This window comes from Euprymna scolopes, chromosome 46, assembly GCF_053919585.1.
Source record: "Euprymna scolopes isolate OS-2025 chromosome 46, ASM5391958v1, whole genome shotgun sequence".
Lineage (NCBI taxonomy): Eukaryota > Metazoa > Mollusca > Cephalopoda > Sepiida > Sepiolidae > Euprymna > Euprymna scolopes.
Window position 1 is genome coordinate 141,863,482 of NC_136527.1, and position 18,099 is coordinate 141,881,580.

Here is an 18,099-nt window from a genome sequence, read left to right on the forward strand (position 1 = left end):
AAAGACAAACAAACACTTGAAATGATGAGACAAAAGGAATTTTTTAAAAGTTGATCAAAATAAAGATAGAGACGATGTCCGTTTGCAAATTGGAGATATTACAATCTAGGAAGTATCAGGAAAGTTCTCCATAAATCTAACGGACATGAGAAGGCCGACGAAACAAGCCTTTTGCGGACATACACAAACGCTTGCACCCATTTTGCCTTTACATTATTACTAGTGGGGGGTGCCCGGCATTGCCCAGGTTTTTGTAGGTGTGTGTGTGTTGGGGGTGAGGGTTAGATCAAAAAAGAAAAAAACAAAATTTTGGTAGGAAGGTAGGCTCGAAAACAAATATTAAAAAAGCGAACAAAAACAAAAAACAGCGAAAAAAAGTTTTTTGTGGGTGTTGGGTGGAGGGATAGATCCGAACCCTAAAATAAAAATAAAAACAGCGAACATGAGGTAAAAAGAAAAGTAAAATAAAAAAGTTTTGGTAGGTAGGATCGAACTTGGAACATTGAGGCAAAAAAACTTGATAAGTTACCACTCGCCCACGAAAGGAAGGCAACTGAAACTAATTTCATTTTAATGTTTATAAATGGCAGGTATGCGGCGAATTTAATTAGGTCAAAGGAAATTTAATTCCGCAATTTTAACTGCGGGGTAGTTCTTTTCGGTTTGTTTTTTACCCAACTTTGTCTGGTTTCGTTTCCCCAACATGTTGGTGAAAACCAGCTCCCCTTTATTAGGAGAGTGTCCAAATGAAAGTAATTGTCTGATATGACGGTTTTCACCGATATTGACCAAACGGCCATTGCTTTCTGGACGCTCCCGGCTCCATAGGCCGAGAACTGGGCCTTAGTTTCACATCAGTTTCGCTTTTATACGAAAAAGTCAACTCAACACGAGAGGGGCCAAAATAGCAAAAGTCGACGTAAATAAATCTAGATGCGACACGCGCTTGCAAATCCTAGATATTATCATCTAGGGAGTATATAAGACAAAGTAAAAAAACAAACAAAAAAAATTGTGTTTTTTATTTTAATTTTTAATTGTTATTTTTTAATAAAAAACGAAAGCTTTGACATGAAGGTGAAAAAGAAATAATAACCTGATATCTTGCCGCTCGGCCATGATGGAAGAAGAACTGAAAAGCGTTTTAATTTAAGAATGATAAAGTTAATTGACATGTGCGTGAATTTAATGAGGTCAAACATCACGCAATAGGGAATGAAATCCCACACTTAACTTTGGCTGTGAGGCAGTTTTTGGTTTTGTTTCCCCATAAAAAGAGGAGTGTCCAACTGAATAGCAATTTGTCTGATAGGACGGGTTTTTTTTCCTCTGCATTGATCAAAGCTGAATACTTTCTGGACATCACAAAAGGCCGAGAATACAACTTTGCTTTCACAGTTTTGAAAAGCCAAACAAACATGTGGAAATCAAGAAATATCGCGAAAATAGCAAAAGTTGCCCAAATTAAAGATACACACAACCTCGTTTCGTAAATCGTAGATATTATAATTTAGACAGTATATAAAAAGTTCTAAGAATGAGTGTCCACCCCGAGCACCCTCTCCCCAAAAAAAGCCTTTGCTGGACGAAAAACATGCACACATTTTGCCTTTATATTATAGATTTATTTATTTATGAAATTCATTATTTATTCATCACACATAAATTATAAGCATTTTTGATATCGGATGAAGAAAAAATAAAAACCACCACCACCACCATCATCATCATCATCATGCCGTTCATCATTAACGATTACTAGTCAGGGCCTCAGTGCTTTATCCTTCAGTACAGGACTTTTCACCTTGGCTCCTAACTTGATTGTGCAGTTTAGGTGCAGTATCTGTTGCGCATCAGATAAACACCCTCTTAACCTCCAATGCTTATTTCCAGTGGAGCGAACCTGCGATGACTGGCAGCAGAGGAGGCCGCAACTTCTAGCCGAAAATAATCTCAGTGAGGTAGATAGTCGCATTATCGTGTCTGCTACTACGCCTTTTCTTTCTGGATGAGGTTCCATAGCCTTTTAAAGAAAACTGCAAGGCAGCAGTAGGATTTTAAGTCAGAGTTCCCATCTCTTAACCTTTTGCTGTGATAAGGCCCACAAGGCAGTAGTGTTTCATTTTGGGGTTAGTTCCCGTAGTCTTTGCCCAACCAAGGGCACCCACAAGACAGTGAGCTAGGAGTTGGTAGTGTGTCAGGGAATGTCCACACATCGGTGGGCCATAATGCACTACCTCTAGGGTCCCCTACTACTCTGAGATCTCCTACAGGTTTAGCCTGGGGCCGCAAGGCATCCAATTACCGTGTGTGGCCAACGTGGGGCACTTTAGGAGTCTTGATAATGGAGAGGCTATGTACTGGCAGGGAAGACATGCATAGCTGCTCCCTTTTCACCGTGAGGTTAGCCAGCAGTGTAAGCTGAAAGCGAGAAGGCATGCAAGCATAAAATTTAACACTAACTTATACTTAACACACTAGACGCATCACATCACCTTACTGAATTAAGAATCCAAACACAATCCTTTTTATAATCTCTAACCCTAACCTCTTCCTCCATCTCTCTCTATACATCAATCTTTCTTTCTCTCTCTATACATCAATCTTTCTTTCTCTCTCTATACATCAATCTTTCTTTCTCTCTCTATACATCAATCTTTCTTTCTCTCTCTATGCATCAATCTTTCTTTCTCTCTCTATACATCAATCTTTCTTTCTCTCTGAAAAAAGTCTTTGCTATGAGGTTTGTTCCTTGCTAATGGAGTGAGACATGACTTCATGGCTGGCTTGGAATCTCCTGACCGGCAGTAATCGTCTCAGCCAATGCTCATTTCCAGTGGAGCGAACCCGTGATGACTGGCAGCTTCTGGCTGAAAGTAATCTCAATGAGTTAGACAGTCGCCCTATCATGTCCGCTACTACGCCTTTTCTTTCTGGATGAGGTTCCATAGCCTTTTAAGGAAAACTGCAAGGCAGCAGTAGGATTTGAAGGCAGAGTTCCCATCTCTTAGCCTTTTGCTGTGATAAGGTCCACATTGGGTACAATATAATAATCAATAGAGAATTTACTCTTAGACAATAAATACAAAATCTGCATGAACCTTACCAACAAAAGACTCACCTTTGACTTTCCTGCTAGTTTTTCTCCTATGTAAGTTGCGTGTTTTTCATTCTGCAGTTATTATTATGATGGTGCCTTTTTTTTATATGTTAAAGTTTCGACTGTTTTCTGCCTTTTCTGCGCTTTCATACGCACTATCTTACGGATCAATCTCCAAGCTACCAGGATCCTGAAGATGTCTAAAGGAACCACAGGATCTATAAAGCTTCCAACAGCCTTAGATAAATATACTTTATATGCTTCTATAAAGAAAAAAAACAAAGCCAAGAAGAATTCAAAGGCCCCGGCCTTAGTGAATATATATATATATATATATATATATATATATATATATATATATATATACGTTTTATTTTTTATTAGCGAGGAGTACCCGGCATTACCCGGGTGTTTGTAGGTGTGTGTGAAAAAAAACAGGTGCCCGTAAAAAAAAAACCTTGACAATGCGCAGTTGGAAAATAGTAAAGTGTGAAAAAAAGACAGGTGTGCATTTTTGATTGACGTGACGGCGATAGCTATTCAGCAGTTAGCATTTTGTGCGGGGACAGTTTTTAATGAGGTCAATAAATCGGTTTGTTTGTTTTTAAAAACTCGCTCCCTCGTCTCGAAATGAAAGCTACCGTCTGATATGACGAAGTCAACATTGACCAAACGTTACTTACTGGCTCTGGGCCTGTGTTTATTTATTTGCTTCCCCACTGAGCAAATTAGGCAGGAGGCCGTTTTTTAATGTGGAGATAGGGGGAAAGGGGAGGGAAAGGGGGGATCCAGCTCCCGAGAGGAGGGAAGTGGGAGCTGGATTAGAAACTGTTGGTATGAAGGGTTGCCCCTTCAGTGACCAAGGTCAGATATGTGGGGTTACCCCCACATATGGTCTTTGCTAGTCATAGCTTTGCAGTATCTGCCGGAACAGACACTACACTTTGATCTTGTGGCCCGGGCCCCGGAGGGCGCTGGGCCTGTGATTAGAGTCGAGTTTCGCTTTTTTTTATACCGAAAACCGAATGCAACACATGCTGATGCGGGAAATGTCGAATAATTAACGTTTGAAAGTCAATAAAATTAAATAGACAGGCAAACTCCATGGTTAACTGCGAGATATTACAATTTATAGATGATATAAAAAGTTTTAAGAAGTTGTGAAGCGAGCGAGCGCTTCTCTGAAAGAAGCCTTTTGTGGACATCAAGGAAAAGCGTACATACATACATACATACATACATACATACATTTTCGCTTTTATATTTATAGATTACCATATTTTTCTGTTATTCTGCATATTTGCTCTACAACAGTATTGAGCACTTGCTTCAGGTTTTTATTAATTACCATTTCTACTAAATATATATATATATTCTTCCATAAAAAAAAATAAAGTTAAAATAAAATTTTGTTTAGTAATTGTGGCATACATAGTTGACTCTAAAAATGACATTTGTCGAAGGAATAGATAAACTTGATACTTGAACATAGTCTGAAGAAACTGCGTGACAAACAAGACTTTCGCCAAAGGAAAACGGTTTGAGAGTCAGGTATCACCTACATGAATAAAGCTACCGACCATGGAATCACTAACCAGTGAATCCTGTAGATCTACCCCAAGATAAGAAATTCCTGAACATGTAAAAAGGCTCCACAAAGACTAGATTTATAAAGCTTCCTGCACCCTTTGACAAATAGATTAATTTTCCCATAAACTTATTTGTTATGAAATTCATTACTTATAATTTTTTTTTTTTTACTCATATAATACAAAACAAAGCATATCGTCACTTGGACGTAAAGGGTTACAATTTGGGGCATGTCTACGAAAGATTAACAAGATATTTGTTTATGTTATGTTTAAACTTCTGCATATCAGTACAGCCAGGGAAGCAGACAGCAGGAAGGGAATTCCAAAGTCTAGCTGTTCGAAGGAAGAAACTATTAGAATAGAAAGCTCTCTGGCATTTAGGGACAACAACAGTGAAAGGGTGAGATCTTCTTGCTAAGCGGGTTTGTCGGAGATATGTACGTCGAGGGGGTACAAGTGAAACAAGTTCATCAGAACACATTCCATTAAAATATTTGTCAAACAGGCACAGTGATGCAACATTGCGGTGATGAGACAGGGGCTTAAGCTTAGTTGATAAAGTGGGACCGATTAGATTGACAACTCTTTTTTTGGACTTTATCTAAGAGGGAGAGACTAGTGGTAGATGTACCCCCCCCCAGATGTGGCAACAATACTCCATGCATGGGCGAACGGTAGCCTTGTAAAGATACAGGATACTCTCAGGCGTGAGTAGTCTTCTAGCTCAATAGAGGGAACCACCTTCTTTGCAGCAGCCTTTGCAATGGCCTCTATGTATTTGTTCCAGTTCATATTGCCTGCAAATGTAAGGCTGAGGAGTTTGAAGGTAGAATTCTCAGGTTGGGTGCTATTTGTCATGGATATAGGGGGTTGGAGAGACATTTGGTTAAATTGATTGTTAAAGAAGAACAGCTTAGTTTTACTAGCATTAAATGTTACCATCCATTTGCAGCCCCATTCCACTAGAGTCTGGAGGTCATTTAACAATTCTGTCATTTTCTAACGATTCTGCCATTGTCTTAGATTTATGTACATCTGTTAAAACATTTTATATATTTCGTTCTTTTTGGGGGAGGAGGGGGGTAGAACTTGTATAGTTTAACAGGTGCTTCTGCAGTTTAATTAACCGTTTTTCATTGCCATTGTCTTAGATTTATGTACATCTGTTCTTCTCTCCTGCATATTATATTATTAATTTTATCACACATAAATTATAATCATTTTTAGTATCGGATGAAGAAAAAAATCATTCCTATATATATTGGGTACAATATAATAATCAACTGAGAATTTACTCTATAAATAAAAATAAAATCTGCATGGACTTTGACGAGAAAAGACTCACCTTTGATGTTCTCCGTAGTTTTGTTCCGATGTAAGTTGCATCTTAGTTGGTGCCGTTGTTAAAGTTTCGACTGTTTTCTGCCTTTTCCGCACTTTTTTCCCATCATGTTTCATTTCCACTAGTAAGCTCGGCCCTTCTTGTAGATCTGCTCTTTTCATTGTTGCTTCTTCCTCTGTTTCATGTGCTCCTCGTTTCCGCATTGTTTCTTCTTCTTCCGTTTTCATTCGTAGAATCTCTGCTGTTTTTTGGGGTACATTTATTCGTTTTCTCCCTGCAGTTTTTTGCACCGTTACGTTTTCTTGAATACATACTCCTCTTTCTTGTAGTTCAGTTCTTCCTGATTTTATTTCTTCCTTTGTTTTTGTTTGTAGAATCTGTCCTTCTTGTATATCTTTTGTTTTTTCTTTCATTACATGTTGTCGAAATCGTGTGTCTCTTTCTTGTAATTCAGCTTTTTCCACTTGTACTTCTTTCTTGTGAAACTCCTGTAAATCTAGTCTTGTAACTCCTGATTCATCGATTTCATTTATTAAAACCTGTGTTCTTCTTTCTCGTGTATATCCACTTCTTGGTGCAACTTCTTCCCCTCTTTCATATTGTCCTGCATTTTCTTCGAGATCTGAAAGCTTCTGTGCCATCTTTCCGTGTACATCTGCTATTCTTTGTGCGACTTCTTCTTTGGTTTCATTTTCCAGCATCCATCGTCCTCCTTCCTCTGGTTTTATTTGTACATCATTTTTCACTTTAGTTTCTTTTTTTTTTACATTGCATAAAACTTGTGTTTCTTTTTCCATCCACGGTCCTTCCCCTCGTAGATCAGCTCTTCCTTCTCCTCTTTCATATTGTCCTGCCTTTTCTTCGAGATCTGAAAGCCTCTCTGCTGTCTTTTTCTGTACATCTGCTATTCTTTGTGTGACTTCTTCTTTGGTTTTATTTTCTAGCATCTGTGCTAGATCAGGTCTTCCATCCACTACGTCTTCCTCTGCTTTTATTTGTAAAACGTGCGTTTCATTTTCTCGTACACCTCTTTTCACTGGCGTTTCTTTCTTTATTACATTTTGTACAATTTGTGCTTTTCTTTCTGACCCTAACCCTAACCCTAACCCCTGACACCTTGTCGTATTTTGTAGACCTACTCCCCCTATTTTTGCTTCCTCGATTTCATTTATTGGAAACCGTGTTTTATTTTTTCGTACATATCCTATTCTTGGTGCAACTACTTTCTCTCTTACATATCGTAGCCTCTGTGCCCCCTTTTCATGTACATCTATTTCATCCTCGGTTTCATTTTCTAGCATCCATAGTCCTCCCCTTTGTAGATCAGCTCTTCCACCCGCTACATCTTCCTCTGGTGTTATTTGTAGAACTTGCGTTTTGTTTTCTCGTACATCTTTTTTTACTTTTTTTATTACATTTCGTAGAATTTGTGCTTCTTTTTCCACTCCTACTTGTTCCGACGTCATATTTTGAAACCTCTGTAAATCTATTTCTCTTGCTTCTTCTTTATCTATTTCACTTATTGGAAGCTGTGTTCTATTTTTTTGTAAATATCCTATTCTTTGTTCAACTACTTCCTCTCTAACTAACTTTTCATGTACATCTGCTATTTCATCCCCGGTTTCATTTTTTAACATCCATCGTCCTCCCCCTCGTAGATCAACTCTTCCACCCGTTTCATCTTTTGGTTTCATTTGTAGAATTTGCGTTTCATTTTCTCGTACACTGCTTTTCACAGGTGTTTTTTTCTTTATGACATTTTGTAGAATTTGTGCTTCAGTATCTTGTAGTCCAGCTTTTTCAACTTCTACTTCATCCGTTGTTACGTTCTGAAACCTCCGTGCCACTCTTTCTTGCAGATTTGCTTGCCGAACTTCTGCCGTTTCATCAAGTTCATTTTCTAAAAACTCTGTTCTTATTTCTCGCCCACCCTCTCTGGCCTTATCTCGTAGATCTGTTCTTTTCCCCACAACACCTTTCTCAGTTTCGGTCTGAAGAATCTGTATTGCGGTTTCCAACAGATGAGCTCTGGCTGCTGCTTCTTCCGCCGTTTCATTTTCTAGAATCTGTGCTTTCTTCTGCGGCAACATTTCTCTACGCAGGATCATTTCTTGTTCTCTTTTTCATTCGTCTCCAATCATCTCTTCCGTTATGCCCATAGGCTGATTCAAATTTTAATCACTTCCTGTTTCAACTGACGCAAATCTTTCTCTCTATAAACATTTGCACCCGAATCGATCATTTATGAACTATTGATCCCCTTCATTCTTGTGACAATCGTTTGGTGGCCTGGAGGTAAACGCTTAGCAAATGGAGTCACAGATGGTTTTATGGCTGAGTTCAATTATTAAGCCTCTTTAAGAATAGTTAAGGATTAGCACTGTTTAGGAATTATAAACGAAAAGGCAGTCAACTAGCGTGCGTTTATGCAATGTTCATGATTTACGTAATTTTAGCACTCTGGATTGTCTGAATCTGTATTTTAGGCGTCACCATTTCTTGTTCTGGTGTTTAATTCAAGTTTCTGGTCATCTCCTGTTCCAGTTTGAGATCTCCTGGCTTCCATTATGCTCATAAACTGATTCAAATACAGCAGGAATTGTAACTCCTACACTGATAATTGCATAAGCACGAAACATTAGTGTCCGTAAAAAAAAATTATTATTAAATTATAATTATCAGGCTCTTTATGATTGGCATTTAAATATTTCTTCATTCTTTACAGTTCATATAGAGGTATACTCCTATTCATTTTTGTCTCCTTTCTTCTACGGTCTCCATATTCTGAAATAAAAGATAAAACCCTGAAGTTAAACGCAGAATAATATAATACTTTTCTATAATTTTTAATAGAATTTTAAGTTTTAAATTTAAAAAAAAAAACGTGTTCGACCCAGTTTTCACCAAACAAAATATTAATTTTTTTTTAAAGGTTTTCGAATTAAACTAACTTTTTTATCTCTATATAAATAAAATGAACTCATTTTTTCCCGTGTGAGTTTGACCTTAATAGGATTAAAAATCAAGATATTACATGCAAATGTAATGTGCACAAACTGCAGCACAGGATCTAAGGTGTGCTATAGGCCTATTATCATTCTCGATAACCGTACATTCCTATATTTTTCCCAGTGAGTGTTCACTTCAAAATCGGTAAGATTCAATGGAAGTTGCAACATCTTTTCTCTCTATTAGATTCCTCCTTTTCCCGCTCCCCATTTACACCACATCAGATGCATTCACAAGGAACAGTACGAGGAAACACCGGTTTGGAATCATATAAGGTTATTTATGCCGTTTTTTGTTTTTTTATCTTCTTTCACCGATTTATGCTTTCTGTTTTTACCCTAAATAAAATAGAAATAAAAAAAGAAAGTGTGATTATTATTATTGTTTTCATTTTGCTTATTTTAGTGTAAGACACAACCTGCAGGACTAACCAGTTCTTACTTCCGGTTTTAACGACTCTAACCTTGAAATATAACTATGTCTTTATTTATTATTGCTTGCAACTGAACATTTATTTTTATACAAAGAATTAGTTTATTATTACAACGCAACGATATCGTGAATTCACTTGCATTACACTTAAATCAAAATCAAAACAAATAAATTCATTTAGAATTCGAGAAAACAAAACATTTCATTTAGAATTCGTTCACTGTTCAATTGATATTTGACCTAATTCACTTTTTAGTCAATTCATCACGTTTTTTTTTTTGCACTTTCATCTCAATGATTCGAGTTCAAGCCCCCTCCCCTCAAACTTTTTTGGGATTTTTCAAACACCCAGGCACCGCCGGACCGTTCGTATTGCATCACGTTCATTTTTTTTAATTGTTTTTTTTTTCAGGATTTTTTCTTGATAGTTTTTCTTGATTGTTTGTTTTTATATTTAAACCGGGTTATTACTTCACTTTGTTTTCATTTTATCACCCTCAACCACACACGCCTCTAAAAACCAGGGCAACACCAGGTACCCACCGCTAGTGTCTAAATAAAATTTTCTATGACTGGCTATAATACGCAAAAATAGTACAATATGATAGAATACCTTATATTTAAATAAATTCAAATAATTCAAATATTTAGTACGATCTCATACATTTTAGGAACAATGTGCTTACCGCCACCATCTTGGATTTTAGATACGGGAACCTAGTCACATTTAAATATTTATTTCATGAATTTTAATGTAACTAGACAAGCGAATACATTTTTTTTTAATAATTGAATTAAATTATAATTACAAACGCCATTTATTGTTACGGAGAAGGTTCAGGCAAGCAAAAGAACACAATGAGAAAATCCTGGGAATAATGTGGCCTATATTCATGGTACCTGGAATGCGTCAATATTACATCAATCAGCCAGGAAAGCTAACCGATATAAAAATGGGTTGGACCAAAACCAGCAAAAGAACACAATGAGACAATCCTGTGAATTAAGTGATCCATGGGATTCATCAATATTATGTCAATCGACCAAGAAAGCTAGCCGATATAAAATGGTTTAAGACCAAAACCCGCAAAAGAACAAAATGAGGCAATCCTGGGCATAAAGTGGCCTGTATTCATGGTGCCCAGAATGTGTCAATATTATGTCAATCAGCAAAGAAAGCTAACCGATATTAAAATGGGTTAGACCAAAACCCGCAAAAAGACAATAAACAGAGCTGGTGAAAATAAGGTAATCAGGTCAATCGACACGGGATTTCTGGCCCAGAGAGTTTGCGAAACAATAAACAAAGCTGGCGAAAGAAAGGTCATGAGGTCAATCGATATAAATAAAAAAGAAGAGAAGAAAGATGGGGGGGGACACAAAGTAAAAGACAGGTCGACTTTCTCCGATGTTAGTTGTCACTTGTATTTTGCTGTGTAAATAAACAAAGCTATATTGAAATCATAACAAGTGTCTCATTTTCATTTTAAAGCGAAAATTACTTTTAGTTTATACGTCCAATGATCACAGTGCATTAATGTATGTAACATCATGATGAAATATGTTATCTTAAGCTTTATATTTTCTTTCAAAATAATTGATCAACCAACTTTAAATTTTTCCTAGCACTTGTTTTTTTCTATTTTTACATCAAACATAATTTTTTGGTATTATATTTCTCAGTTTTAATATCACTTTTAGTCAGTTTTAAATTTCATGATTAAAATCATTTTTTCTTTCTTATTTTCTAATTAACAACAACAAATCAGCCTTGTCCATTGTCTTTTTGTTTCGTCTGCAGCCGCCATATTTTTAGGTTCATGATATTTACTTTGTTTTGAACAAAAGAATTAGATGCAATTAGATGCAATAAATTTTGCATTTCTGCATTACACAGATGGTACCATTGTTAGGGAAGGGACGATAACTCCAATTTCTTTTTTTTTTCACATAGGAGTCACCACTTGTCAAGGTCCAGAGGCCACTCGAGGATGAGTGTTAAAGAGTGTATTGTCAATGGGACAATATCATAGTAATCGTTAATAGTGGAAATTTGGTAAATTGGATTACTTAAGGGGAACGGCTCATCAAGAACTTGTTTACATCAGACTTGAAGACGACCAAACTGTAATCAGCTGGAATGCAGGCAAACGGAAGAGAGTTCCACATGGCATGCAGTTTCTTAGAACTTTGTTCATTATTTTTTACAAAGGAATCACCACTTATCAAGGCCCAGAGGCCACTCGAGGATAAGGGTTAATAAGTGTACAGTGGTCAATGGGACAATGTTGTAGTAATTGTTAGTTGCGGAAATTTGGTAAATTGGATTACTTAAGATCAAGAACTTGTTTATGTTGGACTTGAAGATGACCATATTATAGTCAGCTGGAAAGCAGGCAAATGGAAGAGAGCTCCACAGGTGTGCAGTTCTAATAAAGAAGCCCTGATCATAGAATCCACATTTAGGTTTAGGCATGGATAAAGAGTGGGGGAAATTTTTTATAGTTGTTTCAGCTAGATGAGTGTTTCTCGTGAAAGTTTGGCGAGGGGGAGGGACCATAGATTGGAGTTCAGATGAGCACTTGCCATGAAAATAACAATAAAGCAGAGACAGGCTCACAACGTCTCTTCTGTGAGAAAAAGATTGCAGGGAAGAGAAAAGGGCATCCAACACGAATCTATTTTGAACTCTGTCAAGGCAGGATATGGTCTTTCTAGCATTTCCTACCCAGATGTGACAATAGTACTCCATCCTTGAACATACCTGGCTCTTATATAGGTAGAGAATTGCATCAACAGTGAGATATCTACTGGATCGATAGAAGGATCCCACCATTTTCCCAGCGACTTTGGCAATAGATTTGATGTAAGTCTTTATGTCAGATCAGGAGTAAAAGTCAAGCCCAGAACCTTGTCAAGACATGGAACCTACTCAAGAGGAGAGCCATTAACATCAATTGATGTGAAATGGTCAAATAACATGCCAAATACATGTAGCTTAATTGCTATATATATTTTCATAACTTACTATATATATATATGTGTGTGTAGGATTGATATGTACTTTGCTTGAAGCATTGTGTGGGATAGGCATGTAGTAAAGATTAAGAAGGCTGTCACAATGCGAGGAATGAAATATAGTCGTTGTTGGTAAAAGTAGACAAGAACAAGTGGCGATTTACAAATCAATAAGTACATACACATATGTTTATATATACATATATTTATTCAGTTGTATTAGGTAAAATGTCTTACTTGTTATGTCTGCGACAATATCCCTTATTAATTTCAGAAAAAAAATTCCCTTTTCACATGGTGAACAGAACAGATAGATTCAAAGCATGGTAGATGGTGGAGCGGAAGTTGGATAGCTGTGTGGGGCCTCGGAGCAAATGTGAGGAGGGGGTTTATGTATGGTCTGATAAGGTAATTAACATGTTTATATTTTTATTTATTTTTTATTTATTTATTTGTTTTTTTTATTTTATGACTTGTTGCTTTAGCGTGAGCTTTTTATAATTTTGCATGTTCTCCATTTTGTTGTCTTTATTATTATTATTATTATCATTATTTATTATTATTATTATTATTAATTATTATTATTTATTTATTTATTTATTTTCTGCTGATGTGTGGGATGCCTTAGTTTATCTAGGTCACATAAATCGGTAGTAGCAGTGTCTGGTTAGCTATTGAAGAATAAAAGTAGGAGTGGGATGTGAGAGAGGAGGGGAGGTAGGGTGCGGGGTGGTATGCTCCCAGTCAGCAGCTGGGTGTGTAGGTTAGTGTTGCCAGGAGTAGGAAGATAGGTGGGAAGGGGGCATTGGGATGACATTCCTTGGGAGTTGTTAATTTATTTATTTCTATAAAATTATAAGTGGTAATAGATGGAACATTTTTTTTATTTAATTGGTTTATGTACTTCAGTTAGCTATTTTTTTTATTATTTATTGTTTTTAATATATATTGCTGTTTTTTATTTATTAAATTTCTTTATATAATTTATATGGAAGGGGGATTGTAGTAAGGTCCTATCTGGACTGTAAGTTGGACTGTGAGCGGTGTGCAGTGGTGTACCTGTTCTAATGTGTTATGGTTGTAATGGTAAGTCTTTGGTGGGAGCCGTATGTAAAGTTATATAACATCGTGAATATCATTTTACGATGTTTTGCTTTGTCCTGAACACAAAAATATAAAATGTATTTATTGTATGAAAATGTATCAATATATGATTTATTTATTGTATAAAAATATATCAATATATGATTTATTTATTGTATAAAAATATATCAATATATGATTTATTTATTGTATAAAAATATATCAATATATGATTTATTTATTGTATAAAAATATATCAATATATGATTTATTTATTGTATAAAAATATATCAATATATGATTTATTTATTGTATAAAAATATATCAATATATAATTTATTTATTGTATAAAAATAAAAAATATTGCATAGAAATGTATTAATATATAATTTATTTATTGTATGAAAATATATTAATATATAAGTTATTTATTGTATAAAAATGAAAAAATATATTAATATATAAGTTATTTATTGTATAAAAAACATTTATTGTATAAAACTGTATTAATATATAATTTATTTATTGTATAAAAATAAAAAGAACATTTATTGTATAAAAATGTATCAATATATAATTAATTTATTGTATAAAAATGTATTAATATATAATTTATTTATTGTATAAAAATAAAAAAAACATTTATTATATAAAAATGTATAAATATATGATTTATTTATTGTAGAAACATGTATTAATATATAATTTATTTATTGTATAAAATAAAAATATTTATTGCATAAAAATGTATTAATATATAATTTATTTATTGTATAAAAATGTATTAATGTATAATTTATTTATTGTATGAAAATAAAAAAATATTTATTGTATAAAAATATATCAATATATAACTTATTTATTGTATAAAAATATATCCATATATAATTTATTTATTGTATGAATATGTATCAATATATAACTTATTTATTTTATAAAAATGTATCAATATATAATTTATTTATTGCATAAAAATGTATCAATATATAATTTGTTTATTGAATAAAATATATCAATATATAATTTATTTATTGTATAAAAATGTATTAATATATAATTTATTTATTGTATAAAAATGTATTAATATATAATTTATTTATTGTATAAAAATGTATCAATATATAATTTATTTATTGTATAAAAATGTATTAATATATAATTTATTTATTGTATAAAAATGTATTAATATATAATTTATTTTTTGCATAAAAATGTATTAATATATAATTTATTTATTGTATAAAAATGTATCAATATATAATTTATTTATTGTATAAAAATGTATTAATATATAATTTATTTATTGTATAAAAATGTATTAATATATAATTTATTTTTTGCATAAAAATAAAAAACATTTATTGCATAAAAATGTGTCAATATATAATTTATTTATTGTATAAAAATTATTAATATATAATTTATTGTATGAAAATGTATCAATATATAATTTATTTATTGTATAAAAATAAAAAAAACATTGTATAAAAATGTATCAAAATATAATTGTAAAAACATTCTTTGAAAAGGCTGCATAAGAAGATATAATGTTAATAAAACAATGTTTGAATTCAAGTAAAATAGGATTTTTTTCACAAAACATTTTTTGAATTAAAGCAAAATTGTCACTGTAACAAAATATAGTTTTAATTTTTTGTTGAAGAGTTAACAAAGAAGAGCACCATCTGGCGATTGTTAAAGCAAAAAATGGCACCATCCATGTAATGCAGAAGTGCTATAAATTTTTATGATTTATCTTACAGAAATTGCAACAATAATGCAAAAAAATATATTTTTTAATGCAATAATTTGAAAATCCTGCAGAGACATCTTCCAAAAATGACATATTTTTTTTTTATAATAATAGTGCCAATAGTGAGGAAGGAAAGAAACGCAGTAATGTTTAAATTAATGGTGAAGCAAGGGTTGCCAAATCATTAACCAAGGCAATGTATTTATGTATTAATTTGGAAATCCTAATGATCCATCTTCTAAAAATGATTTCAATTTTCTTAAAATTATATTAAACTTGGTGGAAAGAGAAATTATTTCATATATGTTATACAATACCTGTCGAGAGTATGTGAAATTGTTTCATATATGTATTCAAATTACCCGTCCGAAGGTAGGTAAACATATTTTAAATATGTGCTGTAAATTACCCGTCCTAGGGAAGGTAAAATTATTTCATGTACATGTTGTAAATTACCTGTCCTAGGAGAGGTACAATTATTTCATACAAGTGTAATACCCGTCTTAAAGTAGGTAAAATATTCCTTTGCTTGAAATAGCCAATCATACATAGACATTAAAAATTCCTCTATCGAAGAATAACAAATACGTTCAAAATCAACTTCAATTTTTCTTTGAGATATTTTTCGTTAAATTTTTAAAAATTATCATAAAATATCTATAAAGTCTGTTTTTTATGTCTGTAAAAGTTTGTTGAAAAGTTCAAATAAAGTTTATAATTTAATTGAAAAAAAAAACACCTCGTCTTTTTTTTGTTTTTTTAAATAAAACTTTAATTTTAAAATTTTGATGTTCGAAAAACCGTCCATAATATATATTTCATTATAAAAGTTCTATTTTTGTTTGATAAAAAGAATAAAACAGTTAATAAATACAAAAAACAAAACAAAACAGTTCATTAAGTTCAAATAAAGACTGTTTGAATAAAACTTATAAAAAAAATTCTATACGGTTTTGGCCATCCGTAGATAAAAATATGTCTGACGTTACTTTCGTCAAATGGCTTTGTAAACAAAGGAAGGCCAATCGTCAAATGGCTTTGTAAACAAAGGAAGGCCAATGAAATTTGTGCAGCAAGCACATAAGGTTGTTCTTCTATTTTATGTATTTCCAGATGCTGTAATAATTGGTCTAATAAAGAGTTGGAGCTCATCTATGATTACAGTATCATTTGTATTTGGCCGCACTCGTTTGACCCATAAACATATATTCCCAGAGTGAATACACTGTTAAAACAATGAAAATATCTTGATCTTTAAATTACAATAAATAAATAAAAAGTGAATCAAATATTTCAATTTTCTTCCTACTTTTAAGTTTTTTTGTTTCTTTAAAATACACTTACTCACATAAAATTAATATACGAAAGTATAGATTTATACGTAAACTTTAAGTATTTACTTCAAAAGTGCTCAATATGTAGGTAGAGCTAGTTAGTAAATTATAAAATGTATATGGCGATTAAGCTACACTGAATATTCCGCGTTTCATCCACTCTAGGCTTCTTCAGGCTTATGCATGCTTATCCTAGAGTGGATGAAACGTGGAATATTCAGTGTAGCTTAATCGCCATATACATTTTATAACTTACTATATATATATATATAAGCTTTGTGTGCTGTTCTTGTTAGAAGCAGAAGTCGTCCAGGTAAATTGTCATCTCCTCTCACCTGTCCAGTATCCTAGCAGGTTGCTGTTGTTCTATTTCATGTACCAAGACATTTTATTAAGTTCTCATGCCTAGATGGACCATTCGCATTGAGCTTAACTGATTACCTGGAAATCTTACAACACTCATACTCGTCTTTATGTCTTAAAGACTGGGGGGGGGCATACATGATGTTGTTTTTCTATTTTATGTATTTCCAAGTGCTGTACTCATTGGTCCAATAAAGAACATTGACTAAAGAGTTGGAGCTCATCAAGCAAGAGTTGTGCAATTCCAACCACATCTCTCCTGAGTCGACATTGTTGAATGCCAGTGGCAGAACGACTGGAAACAATGCCGAGATAAGCGGAAAGCACATACAGTGCCTAGAATTCCCAAATGGTCACCCATCTAGTACTAGCCAGGCTCAACGTATCTTTTTATGCTTATTCGCTCGGTAAATGTCTAAACATTCTTGTAAAAATAAACTTTATTCAATTTTATTCTTTAAAAAAGATAATTCATGAGTATGCCAAACAGAGATTTATCAAAAACATTAGTTTTGTTTTAAAATCGAAAACATTGACTTCACCTTTGTTGTTGGATTTTAAAAATAATAAACGTGGTTTTTAATATATAATTTTATGTTTATTCGCTAGATAAAAATGTAAAAATAAGTTTTTGTTCTGTAGAAAGTTGTTTTTATGACGGAATGAAATTTGGCATGTGGCATACTTTTTGGCGTGCTGGCATGCCAAAAAAGAATTATCGCATGTTGAGCATCGGCTTTTCATTTTGCACGTACCTAATAACAATTTTACATGCAATGGCAACCACTGAATTAAAAAAAAAAAAATGGCCGCCATTGTGTGTAACCTTCTGCTGTTGTCGATTAAGTCTAATAAAAAATTATGAAAAATAATAAATATGAAGCTTTTTATGGTTTCATTCAAGTCTTTGGGCCTAATGTATTGGTGTTTGCTAAATAGAGTTGACAGATCGATTTAAAAAATATATATATATATCTTTTTAAGCAAAAACAATATTACGTACTTAATTGTCATGTCGAAAATAGTAATATATCCAAAAAATATGAAAAATCATCGAGTAGGAAGGTATTTAT

The 18,099-nt window shown here is 33.3% G+C and overlaps 1 protein-coding gene across 1 annotated transcript in view; it reads right to left on the minus strand.

Annotated features, from left to right (window-relative positions):
* Positions 1-18,099, minus strand: part of LOC145270779 (uncharacterized) — a 118,793-nt gene that overhangs the window by 93,986 nt on the left and 6,708 nt on the right. Inside the window, exon 2 of the mRNA XM_080126374.1 lies at positions 6,038-8,818. Coding sequence (XP_079982500.1) covers positions 6,038-8,142 — 2,105 coding nt within the window. The 5' untranslated portion in view covers positions 8,143-8,818. The remainder of the gene's footprint in view (positions 1-6,037; positions 8,819-18,099) is intronic.